The sequence below is a fragment of the Rousettus aegyptiacus genome, unplaced genomic scaffold (assembly GCF_014176215.1).
Source record: "Rousettus aegyptiacus isolate mRouAeg1 unplaced genomic scaffold, mRouAeg1.p scaffold_m13_p_14, whole genome shotgun sequence".
NCBI lineage: Eukaryota > Metazoa > Chordata > Mammalia > Chiroptera > Pteropodidae > Rousettus > Rousettus aegyptiacus.
This window is the reverse complement of record NW_023416289.1, coordinates 41,716,278-41,735,685: the sequence shown is the minus strand read 5'-3', so window position 1 is coordinate 41,735,685 and position 19,408 is coordinate 41,716,278. Positions and strand designations below refer to the sequence as shown.

The 19,408-nt window shown below is 56.4% G+C and overlaps 1 protein-coding gene across 7 annotated transcripts in view; it reads right to left on the bottom strand.

Annotated features, from left to right (window-relative positions):
- MEGF8 (multiple EGF like domains 8) overlaps positions 1-19,229 on the bottom strand; it is a 40,348-nt gene extending 21,119 nt beyond the window's left edge. For 2 of the 7 annotated variants that reach the window (XR_004954452.1, XM_016129906.2), the window contains exons 1-23: positions 18,768-19,229; positions 18,303-18,661; positions 13,601-13,764; positions 13,144-13,350; positions 12,252-12,432; positions 12,083-12,171; positions 11,095-11,510; positions 10,507-10,652; positions 10,273-10,395; positions 8,264-8,418; positions 7,818-7,937; positions 7,340-7,484; positions 7,102-7,265; positions 5,178-5,387; positions 4,622-4,822; positions 4,008-4,244; positions 3,063-3,181; positions 2,846-2,977; positions 2,638-2,751; positions 1,914-2,162; positions 1,209-1,408; positions 658-868; positions 274-523 (exon numbers count right to left, since the gene is read on the bottom strand). Coding sequence is in view for 6 of the 7 variants with exons in the window: in XM_016129906.2 (XP_015985392.2) it covers positions 274-523; positions 658-868; positions 1,209-1,408; positions 1,914-2,162; positions 2,638-2,751; positions 2,846-2,977; positions 3,063-3,181; positions 4,008-4,244; positions 4,622-4,822; positions 5,178-5,387; positions 7,102-7,265; positions 7,340-7,484; positions 7,818-7,937; positions 8,264-8,418; positions 10,273-10,395; positions 10,507-10,652; positions 11,095-11,510; positions 12,083-12,171; positions 12,252-12,432; positions 13,144-13,350; positions 13,601-13,764; positions 18,303-18,661; positions 18,768-18,772 (4,197 nt within the window). In the remaining variant the exon portion in view is untranslated. Of the gene's footprint in view, positions 1-273; positions 524-657; positions 869-1,208; positions 1,409-1,913; positions 2,163-2,637; positions 2,752-2,845; positions 2,978-3,062; positions 3,182-4,007; positions 4,245-4,621; positions 4,823-5,177; positions 5,388-7,101; positions 7,266-7,339; positions 7,485-7,817; positions 7,938-8,263; positions 8,419-10,272; positions 10,396-10,506; positions 10,653-11,094; positions 11,511-12,082; positions 12,172-12,251; positions 12,433-13,143; positions 13,351-13,600; positions 13,765-18,302; positions 18,670-18,767 lie in introns of all 7 variants that reach the window. The other 5 variants (XM_016129908.2, XM_016129907.2, XM_036232352.1 and 2 more) reach the window with 5 other exon arrangements.
- Positions 19,230-19,408: the final 179 nt, after the last annotated feature.

The window sequence follows — 19,408 nt, the reverse complement described above, 5'->3', positions numbered from 1 at the left end:
CTGGCCCACACGCTATAAGTGTTTACCATGTCTGGACTGGGGCAAGGGAGTCTGAGGATCAAGGGAACGGAAACTTGGAGTCTAAGAAACAGGAGGTGATCTTGGAAATGGGAAGGTCTGTGGGCTTGGGAATGAAGGGCTGGGGGCTCTGAGGAATAGAGTTTGGGGTATGAAGGGTTAAAATAAATGGGACCGTAGAGGTCAGGGTCCGTCTGAGGAGTCGCATCGGGTGGGGGCGACATGGGTCTGAACCCTGGAGCCCTCGGAGCTCACCGTGCAGGGGGTGCTGCTGTCAGGGGAGAAGGTGAGGGTGAGTGGGGGACAGAGGGTCCCGGGAGCACAGGGCTGTAGCACCTCGGTGGCCGAGACAACCCACACACAGTAGGACAGGCCTGGCCCGGCTCTCGCTGCCCCACCACCTGGAGGCAGCAGCCCCCCAACACGACGTGAGCCCAGTGCCACTGAGGACACGTTGGTGAGGAGAGCACGGCCCCCACACTCCCGGAAGCAGGAGCCACTGGCGCTGGGGAGATGGAGGAGAGTCAGTCAGACCAGTCCTGCCCCACCCCGCCCCGCCCCTAAAGCCCCGCCCCTAAAGCCCCGCCCCTAAAGCCCCGCCCCTAAAGCCCCGCCCCACCTGGCTGGCCCCTGGCTCACCGGGGATCCCCGTAGTAGCCGGGGGAGCAGAGCTGGCAGTGGGCACCCTCGGTGTGGTCCTGGCAGAAGCAGAGCCCGCTGAGGTTGTCACAGTGGCCACGGCGCGGGTCCCCATGCCCATTGCACTGGCAGGGCCGACAGCCGCCCGAGCCCGTGGCATTGCCGAAGCTGCCGGGCCGGCACCGCTCGCAGTGCTCCCCCCACGTCCAGTCTGTGGAGGCCCCAGCAGGCAGGACACAGAGTCAGGCGCAAGGGTGGGAAGGGGCCTGACCAATTGGCTCAGCTAATTCCTGACCCCACTTGACTGCTTCAAGGGAAGATAACCAGGGCCCAGATCGGGGGGCAATAGCAAGTCCTAAGAGGGGGAAGTGAGGCCCCGACAAAGAGATGGGTGGCACCGACGCCTGTCTAGGGTCGGGAGCAGGCAATGGGGTGGGGGAACCCAGAGCTGGGCGAGGAACACTGAAGCCCACACAGAGAAAAGGAAACTTAACCCCCAAAGAGGCTCCTTTGAGGTGAGTCCCGGGGTGTCTGGAGAGAGGGCAGCTCACCCTGGCACTCGTCGCAGAAGCCAGGCCCCTGCCTGCGGCAGTGGCTGTGGAAGTTGCAGCCACAGTCTCGGGAGCAACGGGGAGCTGGAGGTCCTGGGGCGGGCGTGGGTGGGGGCAGGTCAGACGTCCAGCCCAGGTCACACATGCAGGTGAAGTCGGGGGGGCCGCTGCACACACCATGGCCACAGTCCTCTAGGCACCTGAGGGGCAGTGGCAGGGGTGGGGGAAGGGCTGTGCTGGCCCAGATTCCCAAGGCAGCACCCATCATCCCACCCCACCCCACCATCTCCATAGCGACACCATCATAAGCTATTGCCTGTTCCACTATCCTGGACTATGTGGGTGGCCCTGTCTCCAAGGTAACCCTATACACGTGGCAACTCCTGTCTCTATAGTAACCACACATTGGCACTGGTGATCTGTTCTCTGTGAAAACTCCTTTTCAATTTGGTCCTCCTCCATCTCCATGGCAATGCTGAAGACTATGGCCCGCAGTCTGTGGGTTACCCATCTCCACAGTAACTAGTGTTATGTTGGGGACCCTGTCACTCTAATGAAGGCCTAGTCTGCGAGGCAAACACCCAATGCTCGCTGGGGATGCTGGTTCTACAGGAGGGACCCCAGCACCACGATCCCTTCTTCCTTCCATCACCACGTGCCCCAGCCCCGGGGCAACGTCTCCATGGAAACCCGTGCCCCACTCACGTGCGGTTGCAGTATGTGATGCCATCACCCTGGTAGCCCCGCTGGCAGTGACATTCATAGCTGAGGGGTGTGTTCAGGCAGGTTGCCCGCAGGTGGCACCGTGCCAGGCCCAGGCGACACTCATCCACGTCTGGACAGCGGGCATATGCCCAGCGGGCAGGGAGGGCCACAGACAGCCCCAGGCCCTCCCCCACCCACAGGGAGCAGTTACCCCCACCCAGGGGCCCTGAGAAGTCCCCCTGGAGGCACCTGGCAGGTGGGAGATTGAAGAAGGGAGTGGGGTTCGGGAGATGATAAAGAAACAAGAAAACAGTGACAGGGAGAGAGAAGGCCAATTGGAGGGAGAGAAAAAAAAACATAAATAGGGAGAGAGAGAGATGGAAGGAGAAATGAAAGAAATAGAAACCAAGAGAAGTCAGACAAAAAAAGATTTATTTAAGAGACAAAAGAGAGACAATGTCAGGTACACAGTGAAACAGATTAGGAGAGACAGAAACAGAAAGACAAGAAGAAACAGAAGGAAAGACAGGAGAAAAGTCACAGAGGCAGGCAAAGAGTGAAGAGGGGGAAAGGAGAAATGGAGAGAAAGAGGGGAGAGAGAAAGAGAGATGGTAAGGAAAGGCAGGGGGCAGAGAAACAGCAGCCGTTAGAATTAGGGCCATGGAGAGCCGCCCACCCCGCCCCGCCTGCCCACTGCCCACCTGCCCCACCACCCAGGCCTCACCGTCCCAGCGTGGGGTTGTCCTCATTGCCACACCAGCCACACTCGTGGCTCTGCAAACACTCGTGGCAGGTGAGAAAGCGGTCGCAGCTCCGGCAGCGTGGCTCTGAGTGCACACTGCAGAGTGACAGGCATGGGGGGCACATCAGAGCCCAGCCCCCTCCACCGGTCTCCACCTCACCCTCCCTGAGCCAAGGCACCTGGATCACACCTGTCGTCCCAGCCTCGGCAGCCGCCGTGGGGGTACCGGGCCAGGTAAGCGGCAAACAGGAAGCAGGTGTGGGTGGACTGGCACCAGGCGCACTGGCTCGAGTTGGCCAGGCAGTCATCACAGGTCAGGCGCCTAGGGGCAAGGAGGAGGGCCCGTCACCGCTCGGCTGGCCCAAGCACACCTCCAAACACCCCCTCCCTGGCCCACCAGGGCTCACTGGCTGCAGAGTGGGGGACACTCCTCTGGGCTCTTCAGGGCACCCCGGCCCCGGCCCCGCCGGCTGCATGCCGCATCCCCTTTGCGGCTGGTGCTCTGATGCCACTCACAGAAGGGGTCCTGGGGGTTGAAGGAGCAGGAGCCTAGCTTAGCCCTCTCTCTGAGGCTCTAAACGCCCTGCCTTCCCACGCCTGCCCCACCCCACAGACCAGCCCTCCAAGCTCACCTCCCTCCCCAACCACCCACCTCTCCAGGCTCTCCCCTTCAGCCAACGACATCCACGGCTTCTGCCTGCCAAGCACCCACCCCCTTTAGGGGCACTGCACCCCTCCACAAGGACAAGGTAGAGTTGATTCAGTATTTGGGATCCATGGGTGGGCAAGAGGCCAAACCTTCTCCCCTGCCCCCCAACCTCAACGACAGATCCCAGAGTCAGCAACAAGACCCAACCAGAGCCAGTGATATGCACTTCTGGGATGTCTGTTGACCTGGGGGGCGAGAGCAGGGTGGGGGCATAAAGGTGCTGTTTCCGCTGGGTGTGGGGGAGAGGTGAGAGTCTGGAGCCCTGTTGCTCCCTGGCTACTTGCAAGGAATGACCCTCCAGGGAAAACGAGGGTGCAGAATGGCGAGAAGTGAACGCCTGACCATGTGGTCTGAGCCGCTGGAGGTCCCAGGCCTGAGCCAACGAATGCCACTCTGGTAAAGAGGCACTGAGTTGGGATTTTTGGCCCCTTTCACAGGGAAAGTCCTGACTGGCAGGAGCCCACTGTCCAGCCTCTCCTCTGTTCCCCAGCAAATCAAAGACAATGGCCCCAGCTGTCCCTCCACCGCCACCCAGGGGCCCCCCTCAGCTGCCCATGTCAGCCCCGGGGGCCCCTCTCCCTTTCCTATTCTCCTGCTTTGGCTGCCTCCATCTCAGCACTGCCTTCTGTGGCCCGGCGGGCACCTGGGTGCAGGCGTGGCAGTCGCGATGCTCCTCACAGAGCGGACACAGGGCAGGCACCAGCACCAGCAGGGACCCGCCAGCCCCGTCGTCCCCGCAGTGGGCCCCACTCTGGCGCAGGTGGCAGGTGGCGCTGGTCAGGCACCAGCCGCAGCCCTGGTCAGCCAGGCAGCCCAGGCAGGAGGAGTAGGAGGTGCAGGCCTCTGAACGGTAGGGCTCCAGGAAGAAGAAGGAGATCTCCTGGGGGAGGGGCACAGGTCAGGGGGCCGTGACCTGAGCTGAGGGTCAAGAGTAGGGCCAGGGGTCAGAGTCTGCGGCTAAAGACTTAAGTGTTTAGAGACAAGGCTGAGAACGCAGGTATGTAGAAAGCCAGGGTTTAGGGCATCAACAGACAAAAAGGGATCAGGGTTTGAGATGAGAGGTCAAAGTATGGAGGGCAGAAGTCAGGGGCAGCAAGGTCAGGGCAGGCGGAGGTAGAGATGTGAGCAGGCATCGGAATATGAGAGCACATCAAAGTCTGGGGGTCAGAGAGTGAGATGTGGAGGGCGCAAGGTGAGGCTGGAGTTCAGAGGCCAAGGTCGTGGCCAGGGGTCCGTGGCCCTGGCCTGGGTACTCACGCTGCCACCCGGAACACCAGTCCGGTCCCACAGCAGGGTGAGCTCGCTGTGCCCAGGGCCTGCTGAGCCGTTGAGCTGGCCCCGGATCTCAACCGCATACTTGTGGCCACGGCCGGGCAGCGGGAAGAGACGAGCGGACCCGGGGCGCTGCAGCCGCCTCGTCTCCTTCTCCTGCTGAGCCGCCCAGCGCCCCACCTCCTCCTGGGCAGGGCAAGGACGGACAGATGGCCTCAGGTCTGTCCACCCCACCCCTGAAACATCAAAGCCTCCTAGCAGCCACCTCCACCTGGGAACAGGAGTACCACCTCTGGGCTCCTTAGACCCCAAGCGCCTCCAAGTATCTCCAAATCCTCAGGGGCGTCTGACTTGGGAACACAGACCTTCTCTGCCTTTTTCAAAATTCTCCCCAAATTAGGTTCACAGCTGAGAACCCTAGTGGCCTCCTCACACTAAGGACACCTCTCCTGCCTCGGACTTCTTCCCAGGTTCCCTGGCACCACACATCCCAACCTCTGTGTTGACCATAAACAGCCCCAAGTGTCCCAGGCGCCCTCACCATGTTCTCTGTGTCGGGGCCACGGGCCATCCTGGCCAGGACGTGGAGGCGCTGGGCCCGGGCCCACACAGCCACGTCATCGGCCCCGGGACCACTGGGCCCACCAGGCCCCCCCGGCAGCAGTGGGTGGATGAAGCCGCGGTAGACAAGAGACACGTCAGTCTCTGGACTGGGTGTCAGGGTGATGGTCGTGCTGCGGACAATCAAGACCTGTGCCAGCCAGGAAGGGGAACACGTAAGCGCCCTTCTGCACAGCCTGCAGTCCCCATGCTCCTCAGGCCTCCTCAGGGCCAGCAAAGACCGGACAACCCCACCTCCTTCACTATTTTAGGGAATGGGAGTCTGAGCCCAGGGTGGGGGAGGTGGCTTGCCCAGGATCACTCTGGGAGAAGTCGGAACTCCAACTCAGACAACGGACAGCAGCCTCTGCTCATCCCCACCTCCCATTAAACTTCAAGATCCTTTCCCCCAGCACCCCACCAAAACACATAAGTCCTTAAGAGTCCAGCTCAAAAAAAAAAAAAAAAAGAAGAAGAAGTCCCTTAACTACAGGTTTGGAGAACTTCCAGGTTAGCAAACACATCCATGTGCTTGGAGGGTGTCACATCCCAACTCCACAGGGACAGAAGCTCCTGTGCTCAGGATACTTCCGGACCTCACCCTACATCCTCTGTAATTATCCAGTACATAAGTTTAAAAAAAAAAAAAAAGAGCCCAGATCCGACATTCAAAGCAATGGATACACGACATGATTTACTGCTAGTAGGTGTTTTTGTAATTGCAAATGAATGGAACAACCAAAGCACTCATCATGGGAGGCTGTTTAAATAAACTACAGTACTACAATGTCAGAAAATAAGTGGAGTACTATGCACCTATAAAAAATAATTTTAAAAAGAGGGTGTTCCCTAAGTTCTCTCATGGGAAGACTGCCAGGACGTGTTAAGAAAACAGGAAGCAGTAGTACAGCGCCGAGAACACCAGTTTTTGTGCAAGAAAGAAAAATGACTAAAAGTCACATTTACTTGTATTGGAACAGGCAGACTCTGGAAGGATAAAAAAGAAATCCAAATAGATCTTCTGGGGAGAGTTAGTGTGGTCCCGAGGAGGGGAGCAGGGTAGATGGGAGCGACTTTTCACCCAACAACTTTTCACATCATTGTGATTTTTAAACCATGGGACTATATTACCTATTTTAAAAATCAGTAAGGAGCTACTATAAAAACCAGCTTGGTAGTATTTCAATAACTTAAATATAGAATTATCATCTGACCCAGCAATTTTCCTCCTACATATATACCCAAAAGAGTTGACGATAGGTGTTTAAACAAAAAAACTGTCCATGAATGTTCACAGCAGTACTATACACGACAGCAAGAAGGCGAAAACGACCGAACGTTCATCAGCTGGTAAACGGACGTGACAGGGCCACAGAGCGGAAGATGACCCGGCCCTCAATAGGGATGGTGTTCTGACGCATACGGCAACATTCATGACCCTTGAAAATATTACACGAGGTGAAAGAAGCCAGTACCAAAAGGTCACTTATATGGTTCCCTTTATATGACATATCCGGAGCTGGCAAATCCAGAGACAGAAACAAGTCAGGGGCCGAGGAGAGGGGAATGGAGAGTGAGTACCTCGTGGATTGGGGTTTCCTTTGCGGGTGATGAAAATGTTCTGAAACTCAATAGTGGTGATAGTTACACAACATTGTGAATGCGCTCAATGTCACTGATGGTGAATTTTGTTATGTGTATTTTACAATTAAAAAAAATATTTTTAAGTCAGTAAGGAGAATCAGACCCTTGAATGTAAAGACAGGGTAAACACCGGGGTGATAAAGATCCATTTGGAAAACAAAACAAAAATCCTAGGACCAGCCCTTCAACATGCCACTCTGGGCCCCAGCCCTGGCCCCTACCTTGTCGGGCTGGGAGGCATTGGGTGGCTGCTGGAAGGTGAGCAGGTGCAGGCCAGGAAGGAAGCTCTGGGTGACACAGGCCTCCAGGGATGTGACGAAGACAGGTGCAGGCCCCCACCAGCCCACAGTGCCTGAAATCTGCTCCCCTCGGCAGCGGGCCTGCTCTGTGAGGATAGGAGGGTGGGGGTCAGGGTTGAGTACAGCGTTGCCTCCTCCCACACTGACGCTGGTCACTCACCAGGCCGAGGGAGGCAGCTCTCGTTGTGTACGCACCAGCCGAGGGCACCAGGCCCCCGGGGAGGAGTTGCAGGGCTGCTGAAGGCCAGGCAGGCCTGGCAGTCACCCAGGAGGCGGCCCAAGCCCAGGCAGCTGGCAGCCGGACACTGCATGGAAGGGAAGAAACAGAGGTCACTGCCCACCGAAGATTAAGGGATATTGGAAGGGCTGTGGATTCAGGAGTCTTGGGGTGGAAGGGAACTGAAAGCCGCCTTAGGATGAGAAAGATCAAGAAGACACGAGCTGGGAACCTGGGGACAGATAAGTGCAAAAGGATCAGGGCAGGGTCAAAGTTCAGAGGTCAGCAATCAGGAATGCTGATCTTAGGTGTGAAAACAAGTCTGGGTAGGGGGTAGAGGGGACTTCTCCACTTGGTTTCAGCAGAGGGAGACACTGGGGGTTGTCTCTGCTGGGGGCTGAACGCCAGGACAGTCACTCACGGCCCCAGAGGAGGTCCCAGGAGGCGGGGCAGCTTGGCAGGCCCCCTGACACCAACTGCACTCGGGGTCTCGGGAGCAGACGCTGTGGTCCGTGTACATGGAGCAGTAGTCCAAGTGGTACTGGAAAGAGATGCGGGGGAGGGGACTCCTCAGACAGGCGCTTGCTCCCACGGCCCTGTTAATTTCGATCATCCCAGGGAACCCCGAGTGCTCAGCATCTGACAACATCGTGCCAAACCTCTCCCAGTCCCTGGGACCACTGTCCCTCAACCCTCAAGCCCCAGGGACCTCCATTCCTCCTCCCTTGAACCTGGGGACTGACCTCCTCCTCTCATGGCCCTAGGAACCCCCACTGCTTCTCTCCGGGACTCCAACTTTCTCCCTCATCTGTGGGAACCATGCCACCTCCTCCCCAGCCACCCTCTCCTCACCACCTCAGTGCTCACGTCTGGGGCAGGTGCCTGGAACACGAAGGGGGGAACCTTGTAGGCCATCAAGTCCCCACGGGGCCGGCCACTGTACCCACCAGCCACCAACAGGACACTGCCGCCAAGCACAGCTGCCACATGAGAATACCGACCACTGGGAGGCGCTGCTCGGCCTAGAAGAACGCAGGCCCCCAAGGGCATAAGACTCTCAGCCATCTCCCACCTTCATGGCTCCCTGCCCAGAAGACAACCCTGACTCCCCAGAGCCTCAGCCCAGACCCTGGTTCCTGCTTCAGTCACCTGTCCACGGACACCTTCCCGCCTGCCTGGCCCTACACCTCTCTCCCCTCGAGGCTCCCTCACCCCTACCCAAGTCACTTTGAAAGAAAGCATGATCTCTGGGGTCAGAAAAACATGGGTTCAAATCCCAGGTCTAACTCTTACTCAGGTTCAAATCGCAGATCACCTGCTGACTAGCTGTGTGGCCTTAGGCAAGGGACTCGACCTTTGTTTTTGAGTCTAGGCTTCTTCCTCAGTAAGTGGAACCACCATCCCACCCTGGGGGAGCTAGAGGCAGGCTGCCCCGCTCTCACCCGCTTTTGTTTGCCTGGCACCTGCCTCCCTTCTGGTGACAGCCTCTGGTTTTCCGGTCCACAGGCAGAAGGGGGGCTGTAGCCCAGACCTATCAGTGTCAGTGACTAGTTCAGGGATGTACCTCAATTCCTGTAATTTATTAGGAAAAAAGGTTCTCTCTCCACTCTGGGCATTTTAAAAGGGTAAAATGTAATCCCAGAGCTGCTGGTGACAATCTATAAAAGGCAAGCCTGCTAGAGACTGAAATAAACCCAGATGAGAACTGGAGAGAGAAATGGCTGATGCCATTATGTGAGCACCTGGATCTAGCCCCACCTGAAGCCAAGGTGTTCACTCAAGTGAGCCAAGAAATTTTCCTTTTTGCTTCAGCTGGGTGAATTTCTGTCACTTACAACCAAGAGTTCTGACAGACAGGTCAGTGACTGGTGACTTCCCCACCCTATTAATGACTTGTATGTTCTGTAAGCACATGAGACTTGGCTCAGGGAATCACAAACTACAGAGGAAGAACCCTGCAGAAACCTCACACTCTCTTCTGCTCAGTGAAGGCACCTTAAAGAGGGACAGGAATGAGGCGAAGGAGCCCTGGATGCCTTGAATGCCAGGCCTGAGTTTTATTCCCAATGGTCACATCGGGTTGGTTGGGGACTCTTCCTCCTGTCCACCGCTTAAGTATTAATGTCCCTTCCTTATGCTTGTCTCCTGCCCTCATTCTTCTGTTCACTGGGGTGGGAAGAACAGACAGGCCTCTGGGAAATTCACAGTCCTCTGAAATGATCTGCCCACTTTGTGCCTGCTAACATCTTTATGAGGAGAGGGCCTGGGGCTTTCTTTCAGTTCTCAAAGCAGTCTCTGATCTAAAGACTCTGAAAGGTTCTCCACACTCCCTTTCCAGGTGAGCCATCTGGCCCTGGTCCTGGCCCAGGCCCAGGACTCGCCACCGTTAGAAAGACGTGCTGAGCCCTTCACTAGGCTGTCTTCATTCTTCATGCATCATCTCGATTTATTCTCACAACGGCCCAGTGGCTTAAACGTTATTACGATCCCCATTTACAGATGGAGAAGTCGAGGCACAGGGAGGTTAAATGATGGTTTTTGTATAGATAGTTGTTTGGGACCAGTCATCCTGGTTCTGCTACTTGTCCATTGTGTGACCTTGAAAAAGTCGCTTCTTTATGGACAGTTCCCTGGGGCAGCTGGAAACTGGCAAAACCTGGACTGAAACCTAAATCTAATGCTGCTACAACCGCATCCCATCTCCATGGCAACATGCCCTAGTCTATCTGCAGCACAGGCGTGCCTCTTCAACCGGCTCCAACAGGATGTCTGGCTCGCCCCAACAAGAACCAAGGTGGCTCCTGCCCAGAGCCAAGATTCATAGTGGGGAGAAGTGACCCTCAGAAGCCCCTCAGGGAAAGAGAGGGGCCACTCACCCTCAGGGGTTCCTGGAGGGGCAAGCTCGGCCCCTGACACCCACTGATGGCAGCCAAGGTGGTAGAAGAAGATACCATCTTCGTAGCATTTTTCCTCCTGGTAATGGGTGTGCACATTGCCCCCTGGGAAAGGAGAAAAGGGACATAGCTGGCAGGCCTGGGGGAGGAGGGACGCCTCAGCTCAGGGTTGGCTGGAGCCCCTGGCGGGCAGGCGGGGTCAGAGACCCTCCTCACCGTAGACCACCATGTAGTTGCCGAGGACGCTGGCTGTGTGAAAGGCTCGCTCCCGTGGGCCCTGAAGCCCATCGCGGCCCTTCAGGGTTGTCCACACACGCCGTTCCACATGGAAGAGCTCAGTGGAGTTCACTCGCACAGAGAACCTACAGGGGTGGGGGGCAGAGGAGGGGCTCAGGCAGGAGGGGCGTTGAGTGGAGTGATCATCCAGGGTCGAGACCTGCTGTGACTGGGTTTAAATCCCCTTAGAACTAGAAGCTTCCCTGGCCAGGTCCCAGGTTGGACTCATGTCTGGGTTCCCTGCATATTCTAACCAGGACTGGACACCAAGCAGGGGCTGGCAGAATGGATGGACACTGGGAGTGTGTGGAGAAGTGACCAAGAAATCGAATGAAAACTTAGGGAATAAGAGAATGGGGAGTGAATGAGTGAATGAATGAGTGAGTGAACGAATGAGTGAATGAAGGAGGGGACAACTGAATGACTGCAGGAGTCTATCAGTGAGCAAAGACCACAAAAGACTAAAGGCCCATGTGTTGGGCCAGGCCTGGCCCTGAAAAGGCAGGGGCTATGAGGCGGGTCACTTACCGGGCAGTGGAGGGACGGTGTCCACCATGAACCAACAGGGCACGAGATGGGGCATGGAACACCATGGAGTGGCCGGTGGCGGCAGGGGGCCGCCCACCTGCCGGAATCACCTGCTCCCAATAGGCCCCACCGGTGCGGTCAAGGCGGAAACGGAAGAGGCCAGAGGAGAAAAGGTCGTGCTGGGTGCGGCCACCAGACACATAGAGCCAGACGTCATCCACTAGTGCGGCTGCATGACCTGCCAGACCTGGCGGCCCCGAGGAGCTGGAAACAGGTGGTGCCAGGAGCTCCCAGTGGCCCCCGCCCAGGGGGCTAAAGGCCCACACGTCGCTGGTGAGGGAGCCATCGGCCAGCTCACCACCCATCAACACCAGGGAGCCGGCCCAGGCCACAGCCACATGGGAGTGACGAGCAGCCTGTGAGGAAGAGACCAGGAGACAGAGATAGAGAGGGAAACAGATGGGGACACGCAGAATGACAGAGAGCCAGACATAAACACAGAGATGCAGAGGAAGAGAAAAATAGAGACACCAAAAGATAGACAGAAGGTAAGACCGAGACAGAGATATGCAAAGACAGAAAAGAAGAGAGACAGACGCAGAAAGACAGATATGTGCCAATGAAAACAGAAAAGACAGACACACAATAAGAGAGGGCGGAGTCAGAGACACAGAAATAGAAGGAGAAATGTCAGAGAAAAAAAAGAGAAATAGAGGTACAATCCAGAGAGAAGGAGACACAAAAACCAAGAGTCCAAGACAAAAACAGATAGACCGAGAGAGACAGGAAACACAGAAAGATAAGATACAGAAAGGGAGATAAAGGAAGACAAAAGAAACTTTGAGATAGAAAGCATGAACAGAGTAGGTATGCCCATATCAAGCTGCGGGCTGGGAAGACGACTGGGTGGAGGGGTGGCTGGCGTGGGAGGGGGGGCCTGGTTGGGACTGTCAGGTGCCTCCAGGCGGGGCAGGGGTGGGGTCCATACCGGGGCAGGATTCAGGTCCCAGCGCTGCCAGGTGTTGGCAGAGAAGTTGTATAGGACGAGGTCACCCAGGGCACTGTTGAGGTCCTGGCCTGTGGATGGTGGACAGTCTCAAGCCCTAGCCACAGGCTGCCAGGGCGCCAATCCCCAGATGCACACCCCATGTGCTCACCTCCAAACACAGCCAGCAGCCCCGGCGGAGACAGGAAGGCACCGGCAGCCCCAACACGAGCAGAAAAGGCGGGATCCCCAGCACTCACGTTGTGCCACCAGCCAGCCCCCTGGTTCTCCCACAGGTGCAGGTCACAGGCACGTCCCAGGAAGCCAGGCTCACAGCGGCATGGTCCCAGGGGCTGGGGGGAAGGGGACACAAAGGCAGAGTAAGAGAGAAAGAAAAAGACGGAGAGGCAAAGGGAGACAGAGACAGGAAGGAGACAGGCCAACAGACAGGGGAAGAAAGGGACACAGAGACAACCAGAGAGGCAGAGAGGTAGAGGAGACAGACCAAGAGAAAAAGAGAAAGACTCAGAGAGAAAAATGAGGACAGACTGGCAAAGCAAGACAGTGGTAAGGTCAATGTCAGCCTAAGCTAGAAGACCTCAGACCTGGGGAGATCGGGGCAGGGAGGGCTCAAGACGGGATCCAGTCCCCAAAATGGATATGCACGGCTTAGAGCCAAGGTCGGTGGTCGAAAGTCAAAGTCATGGCTGGGGGTCCAAGGCCAGACAGAATGGCTGGGTAGGAGGATGGAGTTGGGTCTGGCAAGAGGAAGGAGGGCAAGTTCACGGGTGAGAGGTGGATTGTGATGAGGACAGGAGTAGGCTTAGGCAGAGGGGCCCCAGGTGAAGGGGGGGGGGTGGCTGGAGTAACAGGAGAGGTGGAATCTGGAATGAGAAGGCAGTACTGTGGGTGAAAGCAGGGTCCCTCATGGAGTCAGTGACACAGCAGAGGGTGGGATGGTGGGGAGAGCTTCCGGCAGGGGCAGAGTCAGATCCAAGAGATGAGAGCAGCAGGTTTGGTCACAGTTCGGAGCCCCAGGAGGACACAGCTGGGGACAGGCTCACCGAGGCGCAGGTGCCATGACTGCCACAGTAAGCCGAGCACTCCTGCAGACCACAGTCAGGGCCCCCCCAGCCTAGCTCACAGGCACACACCCCTGAGGGCTGGCACTGCCCATGGCTGCGGCAGCCCCCCGGGCACAGGGAAAAGCGGAATGAGGCGTTGAAGCCCAGCAGGTTGTAGTTGGCATCGCTGAACAGGTGCAGCAGCATCTGTAGGCACAGGTGGGCAGAGTTCCAGGGACCGCACTGGGAGGTGGTCCACTCCTGCCCTACCCCCCCACCCTGGGGGTTGCCACCTCCTTTCTTCATCTCTCTCTCCCTTTCTCTGCCCCTGTGACCTTCCGTCTGACGCCAAGTCCCTCCTGCTGTCTCTCTGTCCCTCCCTGTGTGTGTCTTCCCCCCTGGCCATCACACTGCATGGAGGTCCTCCAGCCACAGCCCACAGCTGGGCCCCACCAACCTTGCCCGAGGAAGCCTCGATGGGTGGGGGGCGGGTGCTCCCACTCAGACTGGCAAGCAGGGGCCCTCGCGGGGAGTCGCCGTCATACACAAACAGGTAGTCGTACGTACACTCCGTGTCCAGGAAAAGGAAGTCCAGCAGGATCCGGTGCTGGGGGCCTGGTGCTGGGCAGTGAGAACAGAGGAGCTGGGCTCAGACGTGGACCCTCTCCTCATGCTTCCACGCAGCCCACCCAAGAACACACACTCTGCTCCACGTGACGCAGGGACCCAAAGGTGAGTCAGAACTGGGCCCTGCCCTGGACAGGCTCCTGGTCTCATAGCCCAGGGCGGTTAGAGCTGTGACCACCTGCTCAGAGGAGGAACTGCAGTATCAGCTCTGGAAAGGAACGCCCAGCCCTGTTCAGATGGGAAAACTGACCTGCGCAGAAAGGAAGCCACAGACCGAGCTATTCCCATTTACTGAGCCTCAGCCATGCCCAGGCCTGGGGGTCGGGGCCCAGGCCTGAGCAGAGAGGCAGGCTCCCAGATGGAAAAGCCCTCTGCGGTGTCCCATTCCAGGCCGAGTACAGCTTCCACAGAAGAGGCTCATTTCTTACCCCTGGACAAAGGGCAATTTCTTCAAGCATCACAGCCCCACCCAGTGTCTCATCTCTCCGTTTATTGTGGTAGCTAAGAGAGTAGACTCTGGAGGCAGACTATGCCTGGGCTTGAATCTTGACTCTGTCACTTACTAGCTACTAGCTGTGTGACCTTGGGCAAGTCACCTAACCTCTCTGGCTCAGTTTCTTCATCTGTAAAGAGGGCGCATAATTGATACTGTGGTGGATCCACACTTCTTGGCCACTCCTCCCATCAAGTGGTGAGGGACGATGCCCTGCCCTTGTATCTCAGAGACTGGCCTAACCGCTACAAAGTAGCACTAGTTCTGGCACTTCTGAGACTAGATTAGAGGAAGCCTTGCAGCTTTTACCCAGGGCTTGCAGAATGCTCCTTCTGAGAACACAGTTGTTACCCTATGAAAAGCCAAAGCCACATGGAGGGGCCACATGTAGGCATCCCAGCTGACAGCCCCAGCTGAGCTTCCAGCTGACAGCCAGGATCAGCTGCCAGCCCTGAGAGGAAATCTTCCTGGACGTGTGGCCCAGGTGAGCGTTCAGATATCTGCAAGTCCAGCTGACACCCACCTGTGCTTGTGTGAGAGGCAATAATGCTCATAAAGTGCTTAATGGGGCCCAGCACTTCTTAAGTGCCACTACTCCTAGCACTGTCACGATTCTTGCTCTCTGCCAGATCCGAGTTCAAGAAGGTTCTTTCATCCCACATTTTACATGAGAGGCTCAGGAAAGACCTGGGTTCCAGCTCTGCTCCTGTCCTACTGGAAGACCCTGGGCCATCCCTTTCCCCCACGCCCCTCAGTAGACTCATCTGTATGCTGGAGATGCTCATCCACAACTCGCTAGCTGAGTGCTCATGGGCCAGTCCATGGGCTCCCTAAGCCTCAGTTTCCTTGATATAAAATAGAGATCATTCTCCCCACCCACCAAGGCCAGTGTGAAGAGAAGGCCCAGGCCTTCTCTTCTCTGGCCAGGACTACTGGTCCGGCCTCCTTCTTGGCCTCCTTCCTGTCTTGCCTTGATATGGGTCTTTGAGGGATCTTCCCAACTCAACACCTGGCCCTGGCCCTCCCCTGCTCAAAAGCCCTCCATGGCTCCCACCATCCCCAGAAGAAAATCTAGCTCCCTAACCTGGCACTGGAAGTCTCACCTTGTCTCACATCACCCCACTGCTTGCAGTTCTATCAGAAACTGGCCTTTACACAAGTGTCTGCAGCACATTCTCTTTTCCTACCAGCAAACTTCCCCATCTCCTATAGGAAGCCTTCCCTGATCCCCCTGGCTGGGATAGGAGCCCCTGTTAGGGGTTATCTTTCCATTAAAATCTTCATTCTTCTGGGCCACATCTGTCTCACCTGCAGCCTAGGAGGTCCACCAGGGCAGGGCCTGGGCCTAACTCATCTTGAGGGTCCCTCCCTGACACTGCTCAGCACAGCGCCTGCTGCTGGCCAAGGGCTCAGAAAATGCTGGATGAAGGAAGGAGGAAATGCACAAAATGCATACTGAAGTTGGCAGCTCTCTCTCAGACTCTGACCAGAGCCCTGGAGAACATCACAACAGATCCTGAGCCATGGTCTGGGGAATGCAGAAGAACCATTTATTTAGCCACACTGGGCAACCAGACCTCCCAGAATCTTACCAGCCTCAACCATACTGCAAAGCTCACAACAAGTACATCTTTGTCAAGTGCCTGCCAGAGGCCAGCTCACCATCTGCCATCCCCAAGTTCCTCCCTAAGTTCAAGGTCTCTTGTTTCTACCCAAAATGGGCCCAGCCCCAGGCCACCCTGAACAGAGATCCAACCCCAAATCTCCTGCTTTTTAAAAGCAGATGCCTCTTATTCGTGAGGATATTGTGAGGACCGGGTACAAGTGTGAACATGGTGTAAAAGTAAGTGGTCAGTGGCTTATTTCTTAATAGATTGGGAAGCATGTTGGTTCTTATAGGTGATAGGCATTGTGAAGGAAGGGAGATCAAGGGGGTTCTGAAAATCCCCCTGACTCCTCCCTCCCCTAACATCCAGCTAGTTCATCCCCAAGTCTCACTGGTGAAACATCACAAAAATCTCTTAGTGCTCTCCGTGCCTTTCCGCCTTCTAATTCCTGCCCTAGTAAAACTCACCCTCTCCTGCAAGACTACAACACCAGGTGCCCAGTCAGTCCTCCCTTCACCTAGCCTGAGAGTGAAGTCCCACTACTCAAAATCCTTCTGTGGCTCCCCGTCAATCTCAAGAGAAAAGCCAAGCCACCCAGCGTGACACACAAAGCTCTCCTTCCCTGGCATCTGGCACCCTCTTTACCTCCCAGCCAATAGTCCAGTCAAACCAGAAAAATCTAGAATGGCTCCTGAGACACCCCAGCCTCTATTGTCTTTATTGAAGAACCCTTGCCTCACCTAGTAAACTCATGTATGCTTCAGAACCCTATTCTAGTGCCTCCTCCTCTGTGACCCCCAGCAGACTCCCCAAGGCCCATCTGCCCAACGCTGTACCTCCTTCTGTCTCAGCCTGAGCACACTGGGCTCTTCAAGGTTGGAAGATGATTTATAGTAACATATAACAAACTTCCCATTCTGTTCTCACGCACCCCCAGACAGAAATGGCCCCCAAGCTAGGGACAGACACACATTCCCAAGAAATATGCGTCATCCATACCCACACAACAACCATAGATAAATAATACATAAAATATAAATCAGATCATGTCCTTCCCATTTGAAATGCTTGCATGGCTCCCCATTGCCCCCAGATAAAGACCAAGCTCCGCAGCCTGCAAAGGGAGGCCCTACATGATCGAGGCCTTGTCACACCTCTGGCCTTTGCCCAGGACCTCTTTTGGGGAACCCCCCCCCCCTTGGAGGCCAGCTTCTACAGCTCCTACATCCACTGCCAAGGGAGGCCTTCCTGGACTTCTCTGGCCCACTGTCTTTGGATTTCTCTTCCACCTCCCTAGTATAATCAGGACAGAGCTAAAATTCACAAGGTCCCACACCCCCCGTCTCCCCCCAGTACTCTAGCTTCTGCTTCACAGTTCGTCTTCTTGTATTCATCTTGTATTCTAGCACACTGAATTTCTAGTTCCTCAAAAGCACCTCCTGTGTCCAGGCCTTTGCACAGGCTGTTCTCCTTGCCTGTAGTGCCCTTCTGCCCCCTCCTGAACATGCCTCTTGGGCTCAGCTGTCACCCAGGCTAAGTCAGACATCTCTGGGCTTCCCAATCCCTGGGAGTGGGCTTGTTTCCCCTACTGAACCGGGAGCCCATGAGGATAGGGCTGGGACCTCTGCACAGACTGTTTCCTCATTCTGGAATGCTCTTCCTCCTCCCCCTAGCTGACTCCTATTGGTCCTTTATGCCTCAGCTCAAACACCTCCTCCTCCAAGAAGAGCTCTCCCCCAGATCAGGCACCTTCTTTGGGCTCCCCTAGGCCTGTGGGGTTCCTTCATCACAGTCTCAACCACTCTGGACTATCACTGTCTATTAATGTCTTTGTCTCCTCCACTGGATCCCAAGCCCCAGGTCATTGGGGATTGCTGAGACTATCTTTGTCTCTGCTATGTCCCAGTGGCAAATATATTGTCTGGCACATGGATGACTGAAAAAATGCTTTTATTGAAGAACTTTAAAAATAAGAACAATAAGCATCCTAAACCATGTATTGAGCATTTACTATTTGCCAGACATGTTAAATACCTATTCTCATTTCATTCCAACGACTCTATGAAGTGGGTATTTGAGGGGAGGAGAAGCTGAACCTCAGAGAAAGGAAGCCACCTGCCCGAATTCACAAAGCTAGTAAGAAGTGGAACCCAAATTCAAAGCCGGATCATTGGGCTAGGTGCCTCAGTTTCCAACAATTACTCAGAATATCCCTCACTGATGCTCCTGGCTTGTAACTGTCCATCTAGGTCTGGGTGCAACTCCCCAACCAAACTTCGAGGCCTTCCAGGGCAGGGTCCAGGTTGGCTGCTTTTTAGAGCAAAGGGCCTGGACCAGAACCAGGCTCTGGGAATGTGGTGAGTGGATGAATGAGTGCACAAAATAATGAATTAGCGAAAGAATGGGTGTGTGACCCACGCGGCCCCACTCACCCTCGATGAGCCACTCGCAATTGCCATTGACGCTGTAGTTGCCCGCACCATCTGTCACGAAACCTGGCGCCTCCCGTAGCACTTGCCGCTGCCCCTTGCAGTCTCCCGCCCGGGCCCCAGGAGACAGCGGCCCCAGCAAGGCCACAGATAGAGCCAGCGCGGCGGCCAGAGCCCGGCCCGGGGCCATTGCCGCCTCCAGCACTGACCCTGACAGACTGCACAGACCCGGAGCGGACCCTCCTCCGGCGTGAGGCCCTGCAAATGCGACCTCTACGAACGGGACATGGCCTTGTAGACTGGGGAGGTCCAGAAGTCGCAAGCGCCGCTGTTGACAGGCTCTAGAAGTCGAAGGGTGGGCCCTGTAGACCTAAGATAGGCCCTGTAAATAGGATCGCTATGGACGCGGCCGACCCCTAGGGACCACAGGAGTCCCTTATAGACACAGGCCCCCTTAAGCTGACTGACCCCATAAACGGTGTCCAGCAATTACAGACGCGGACCGCTGCAGGCTGAAACGGATCTTAGAAACGTGTGGGTCCCCAGTGGGCAAAGGGCCCTAGAACCGGGCGGGGGCCTCCATAGAGGATGCGGGCCAGGCCGGGCCAGGCCCGGATGGTCCGGGAGAGACTCCAGCCTGGGGCGGGGCGCGACTGGGGACAGGGGGCGGAGCCCGTCCTCAGGGGCTCCGGCCTGGCACCCATGGACTCGGTCCCTCGCTCACCCACCGGCGCCTCTCTCGGGAGCCGGATAGGCCAGATCAGAGAGACGAGGGGACGGTCGGGCTAGAAAGGCCTGGGGAAGACCTCTGGGTGGGCGAGGGGGCGGGGCCGAGCGGCCGCTGTAGGAGGGAGACCAGAGAGGAGGCGAGAAGTCGCGGAACGGCAGGTCAGAGAGGCCCTGGGAGGACTGCGAAGCACTCAACCCCACCCCTCCACAGAGGGAGACTTCCGGAAACTTCCCCGCCCATTTGTTCCAGGACGCATGCGCAGCAGTGACTTCCTCGGCCTAAGAAGAGAAAATGCACATGCGCAATGCTAAATCCTAACCCAAATTCGGGGTGCAGGTGGCTGAGAAAAGCATGTACCACTGGAGGGCGCCTCTACCTC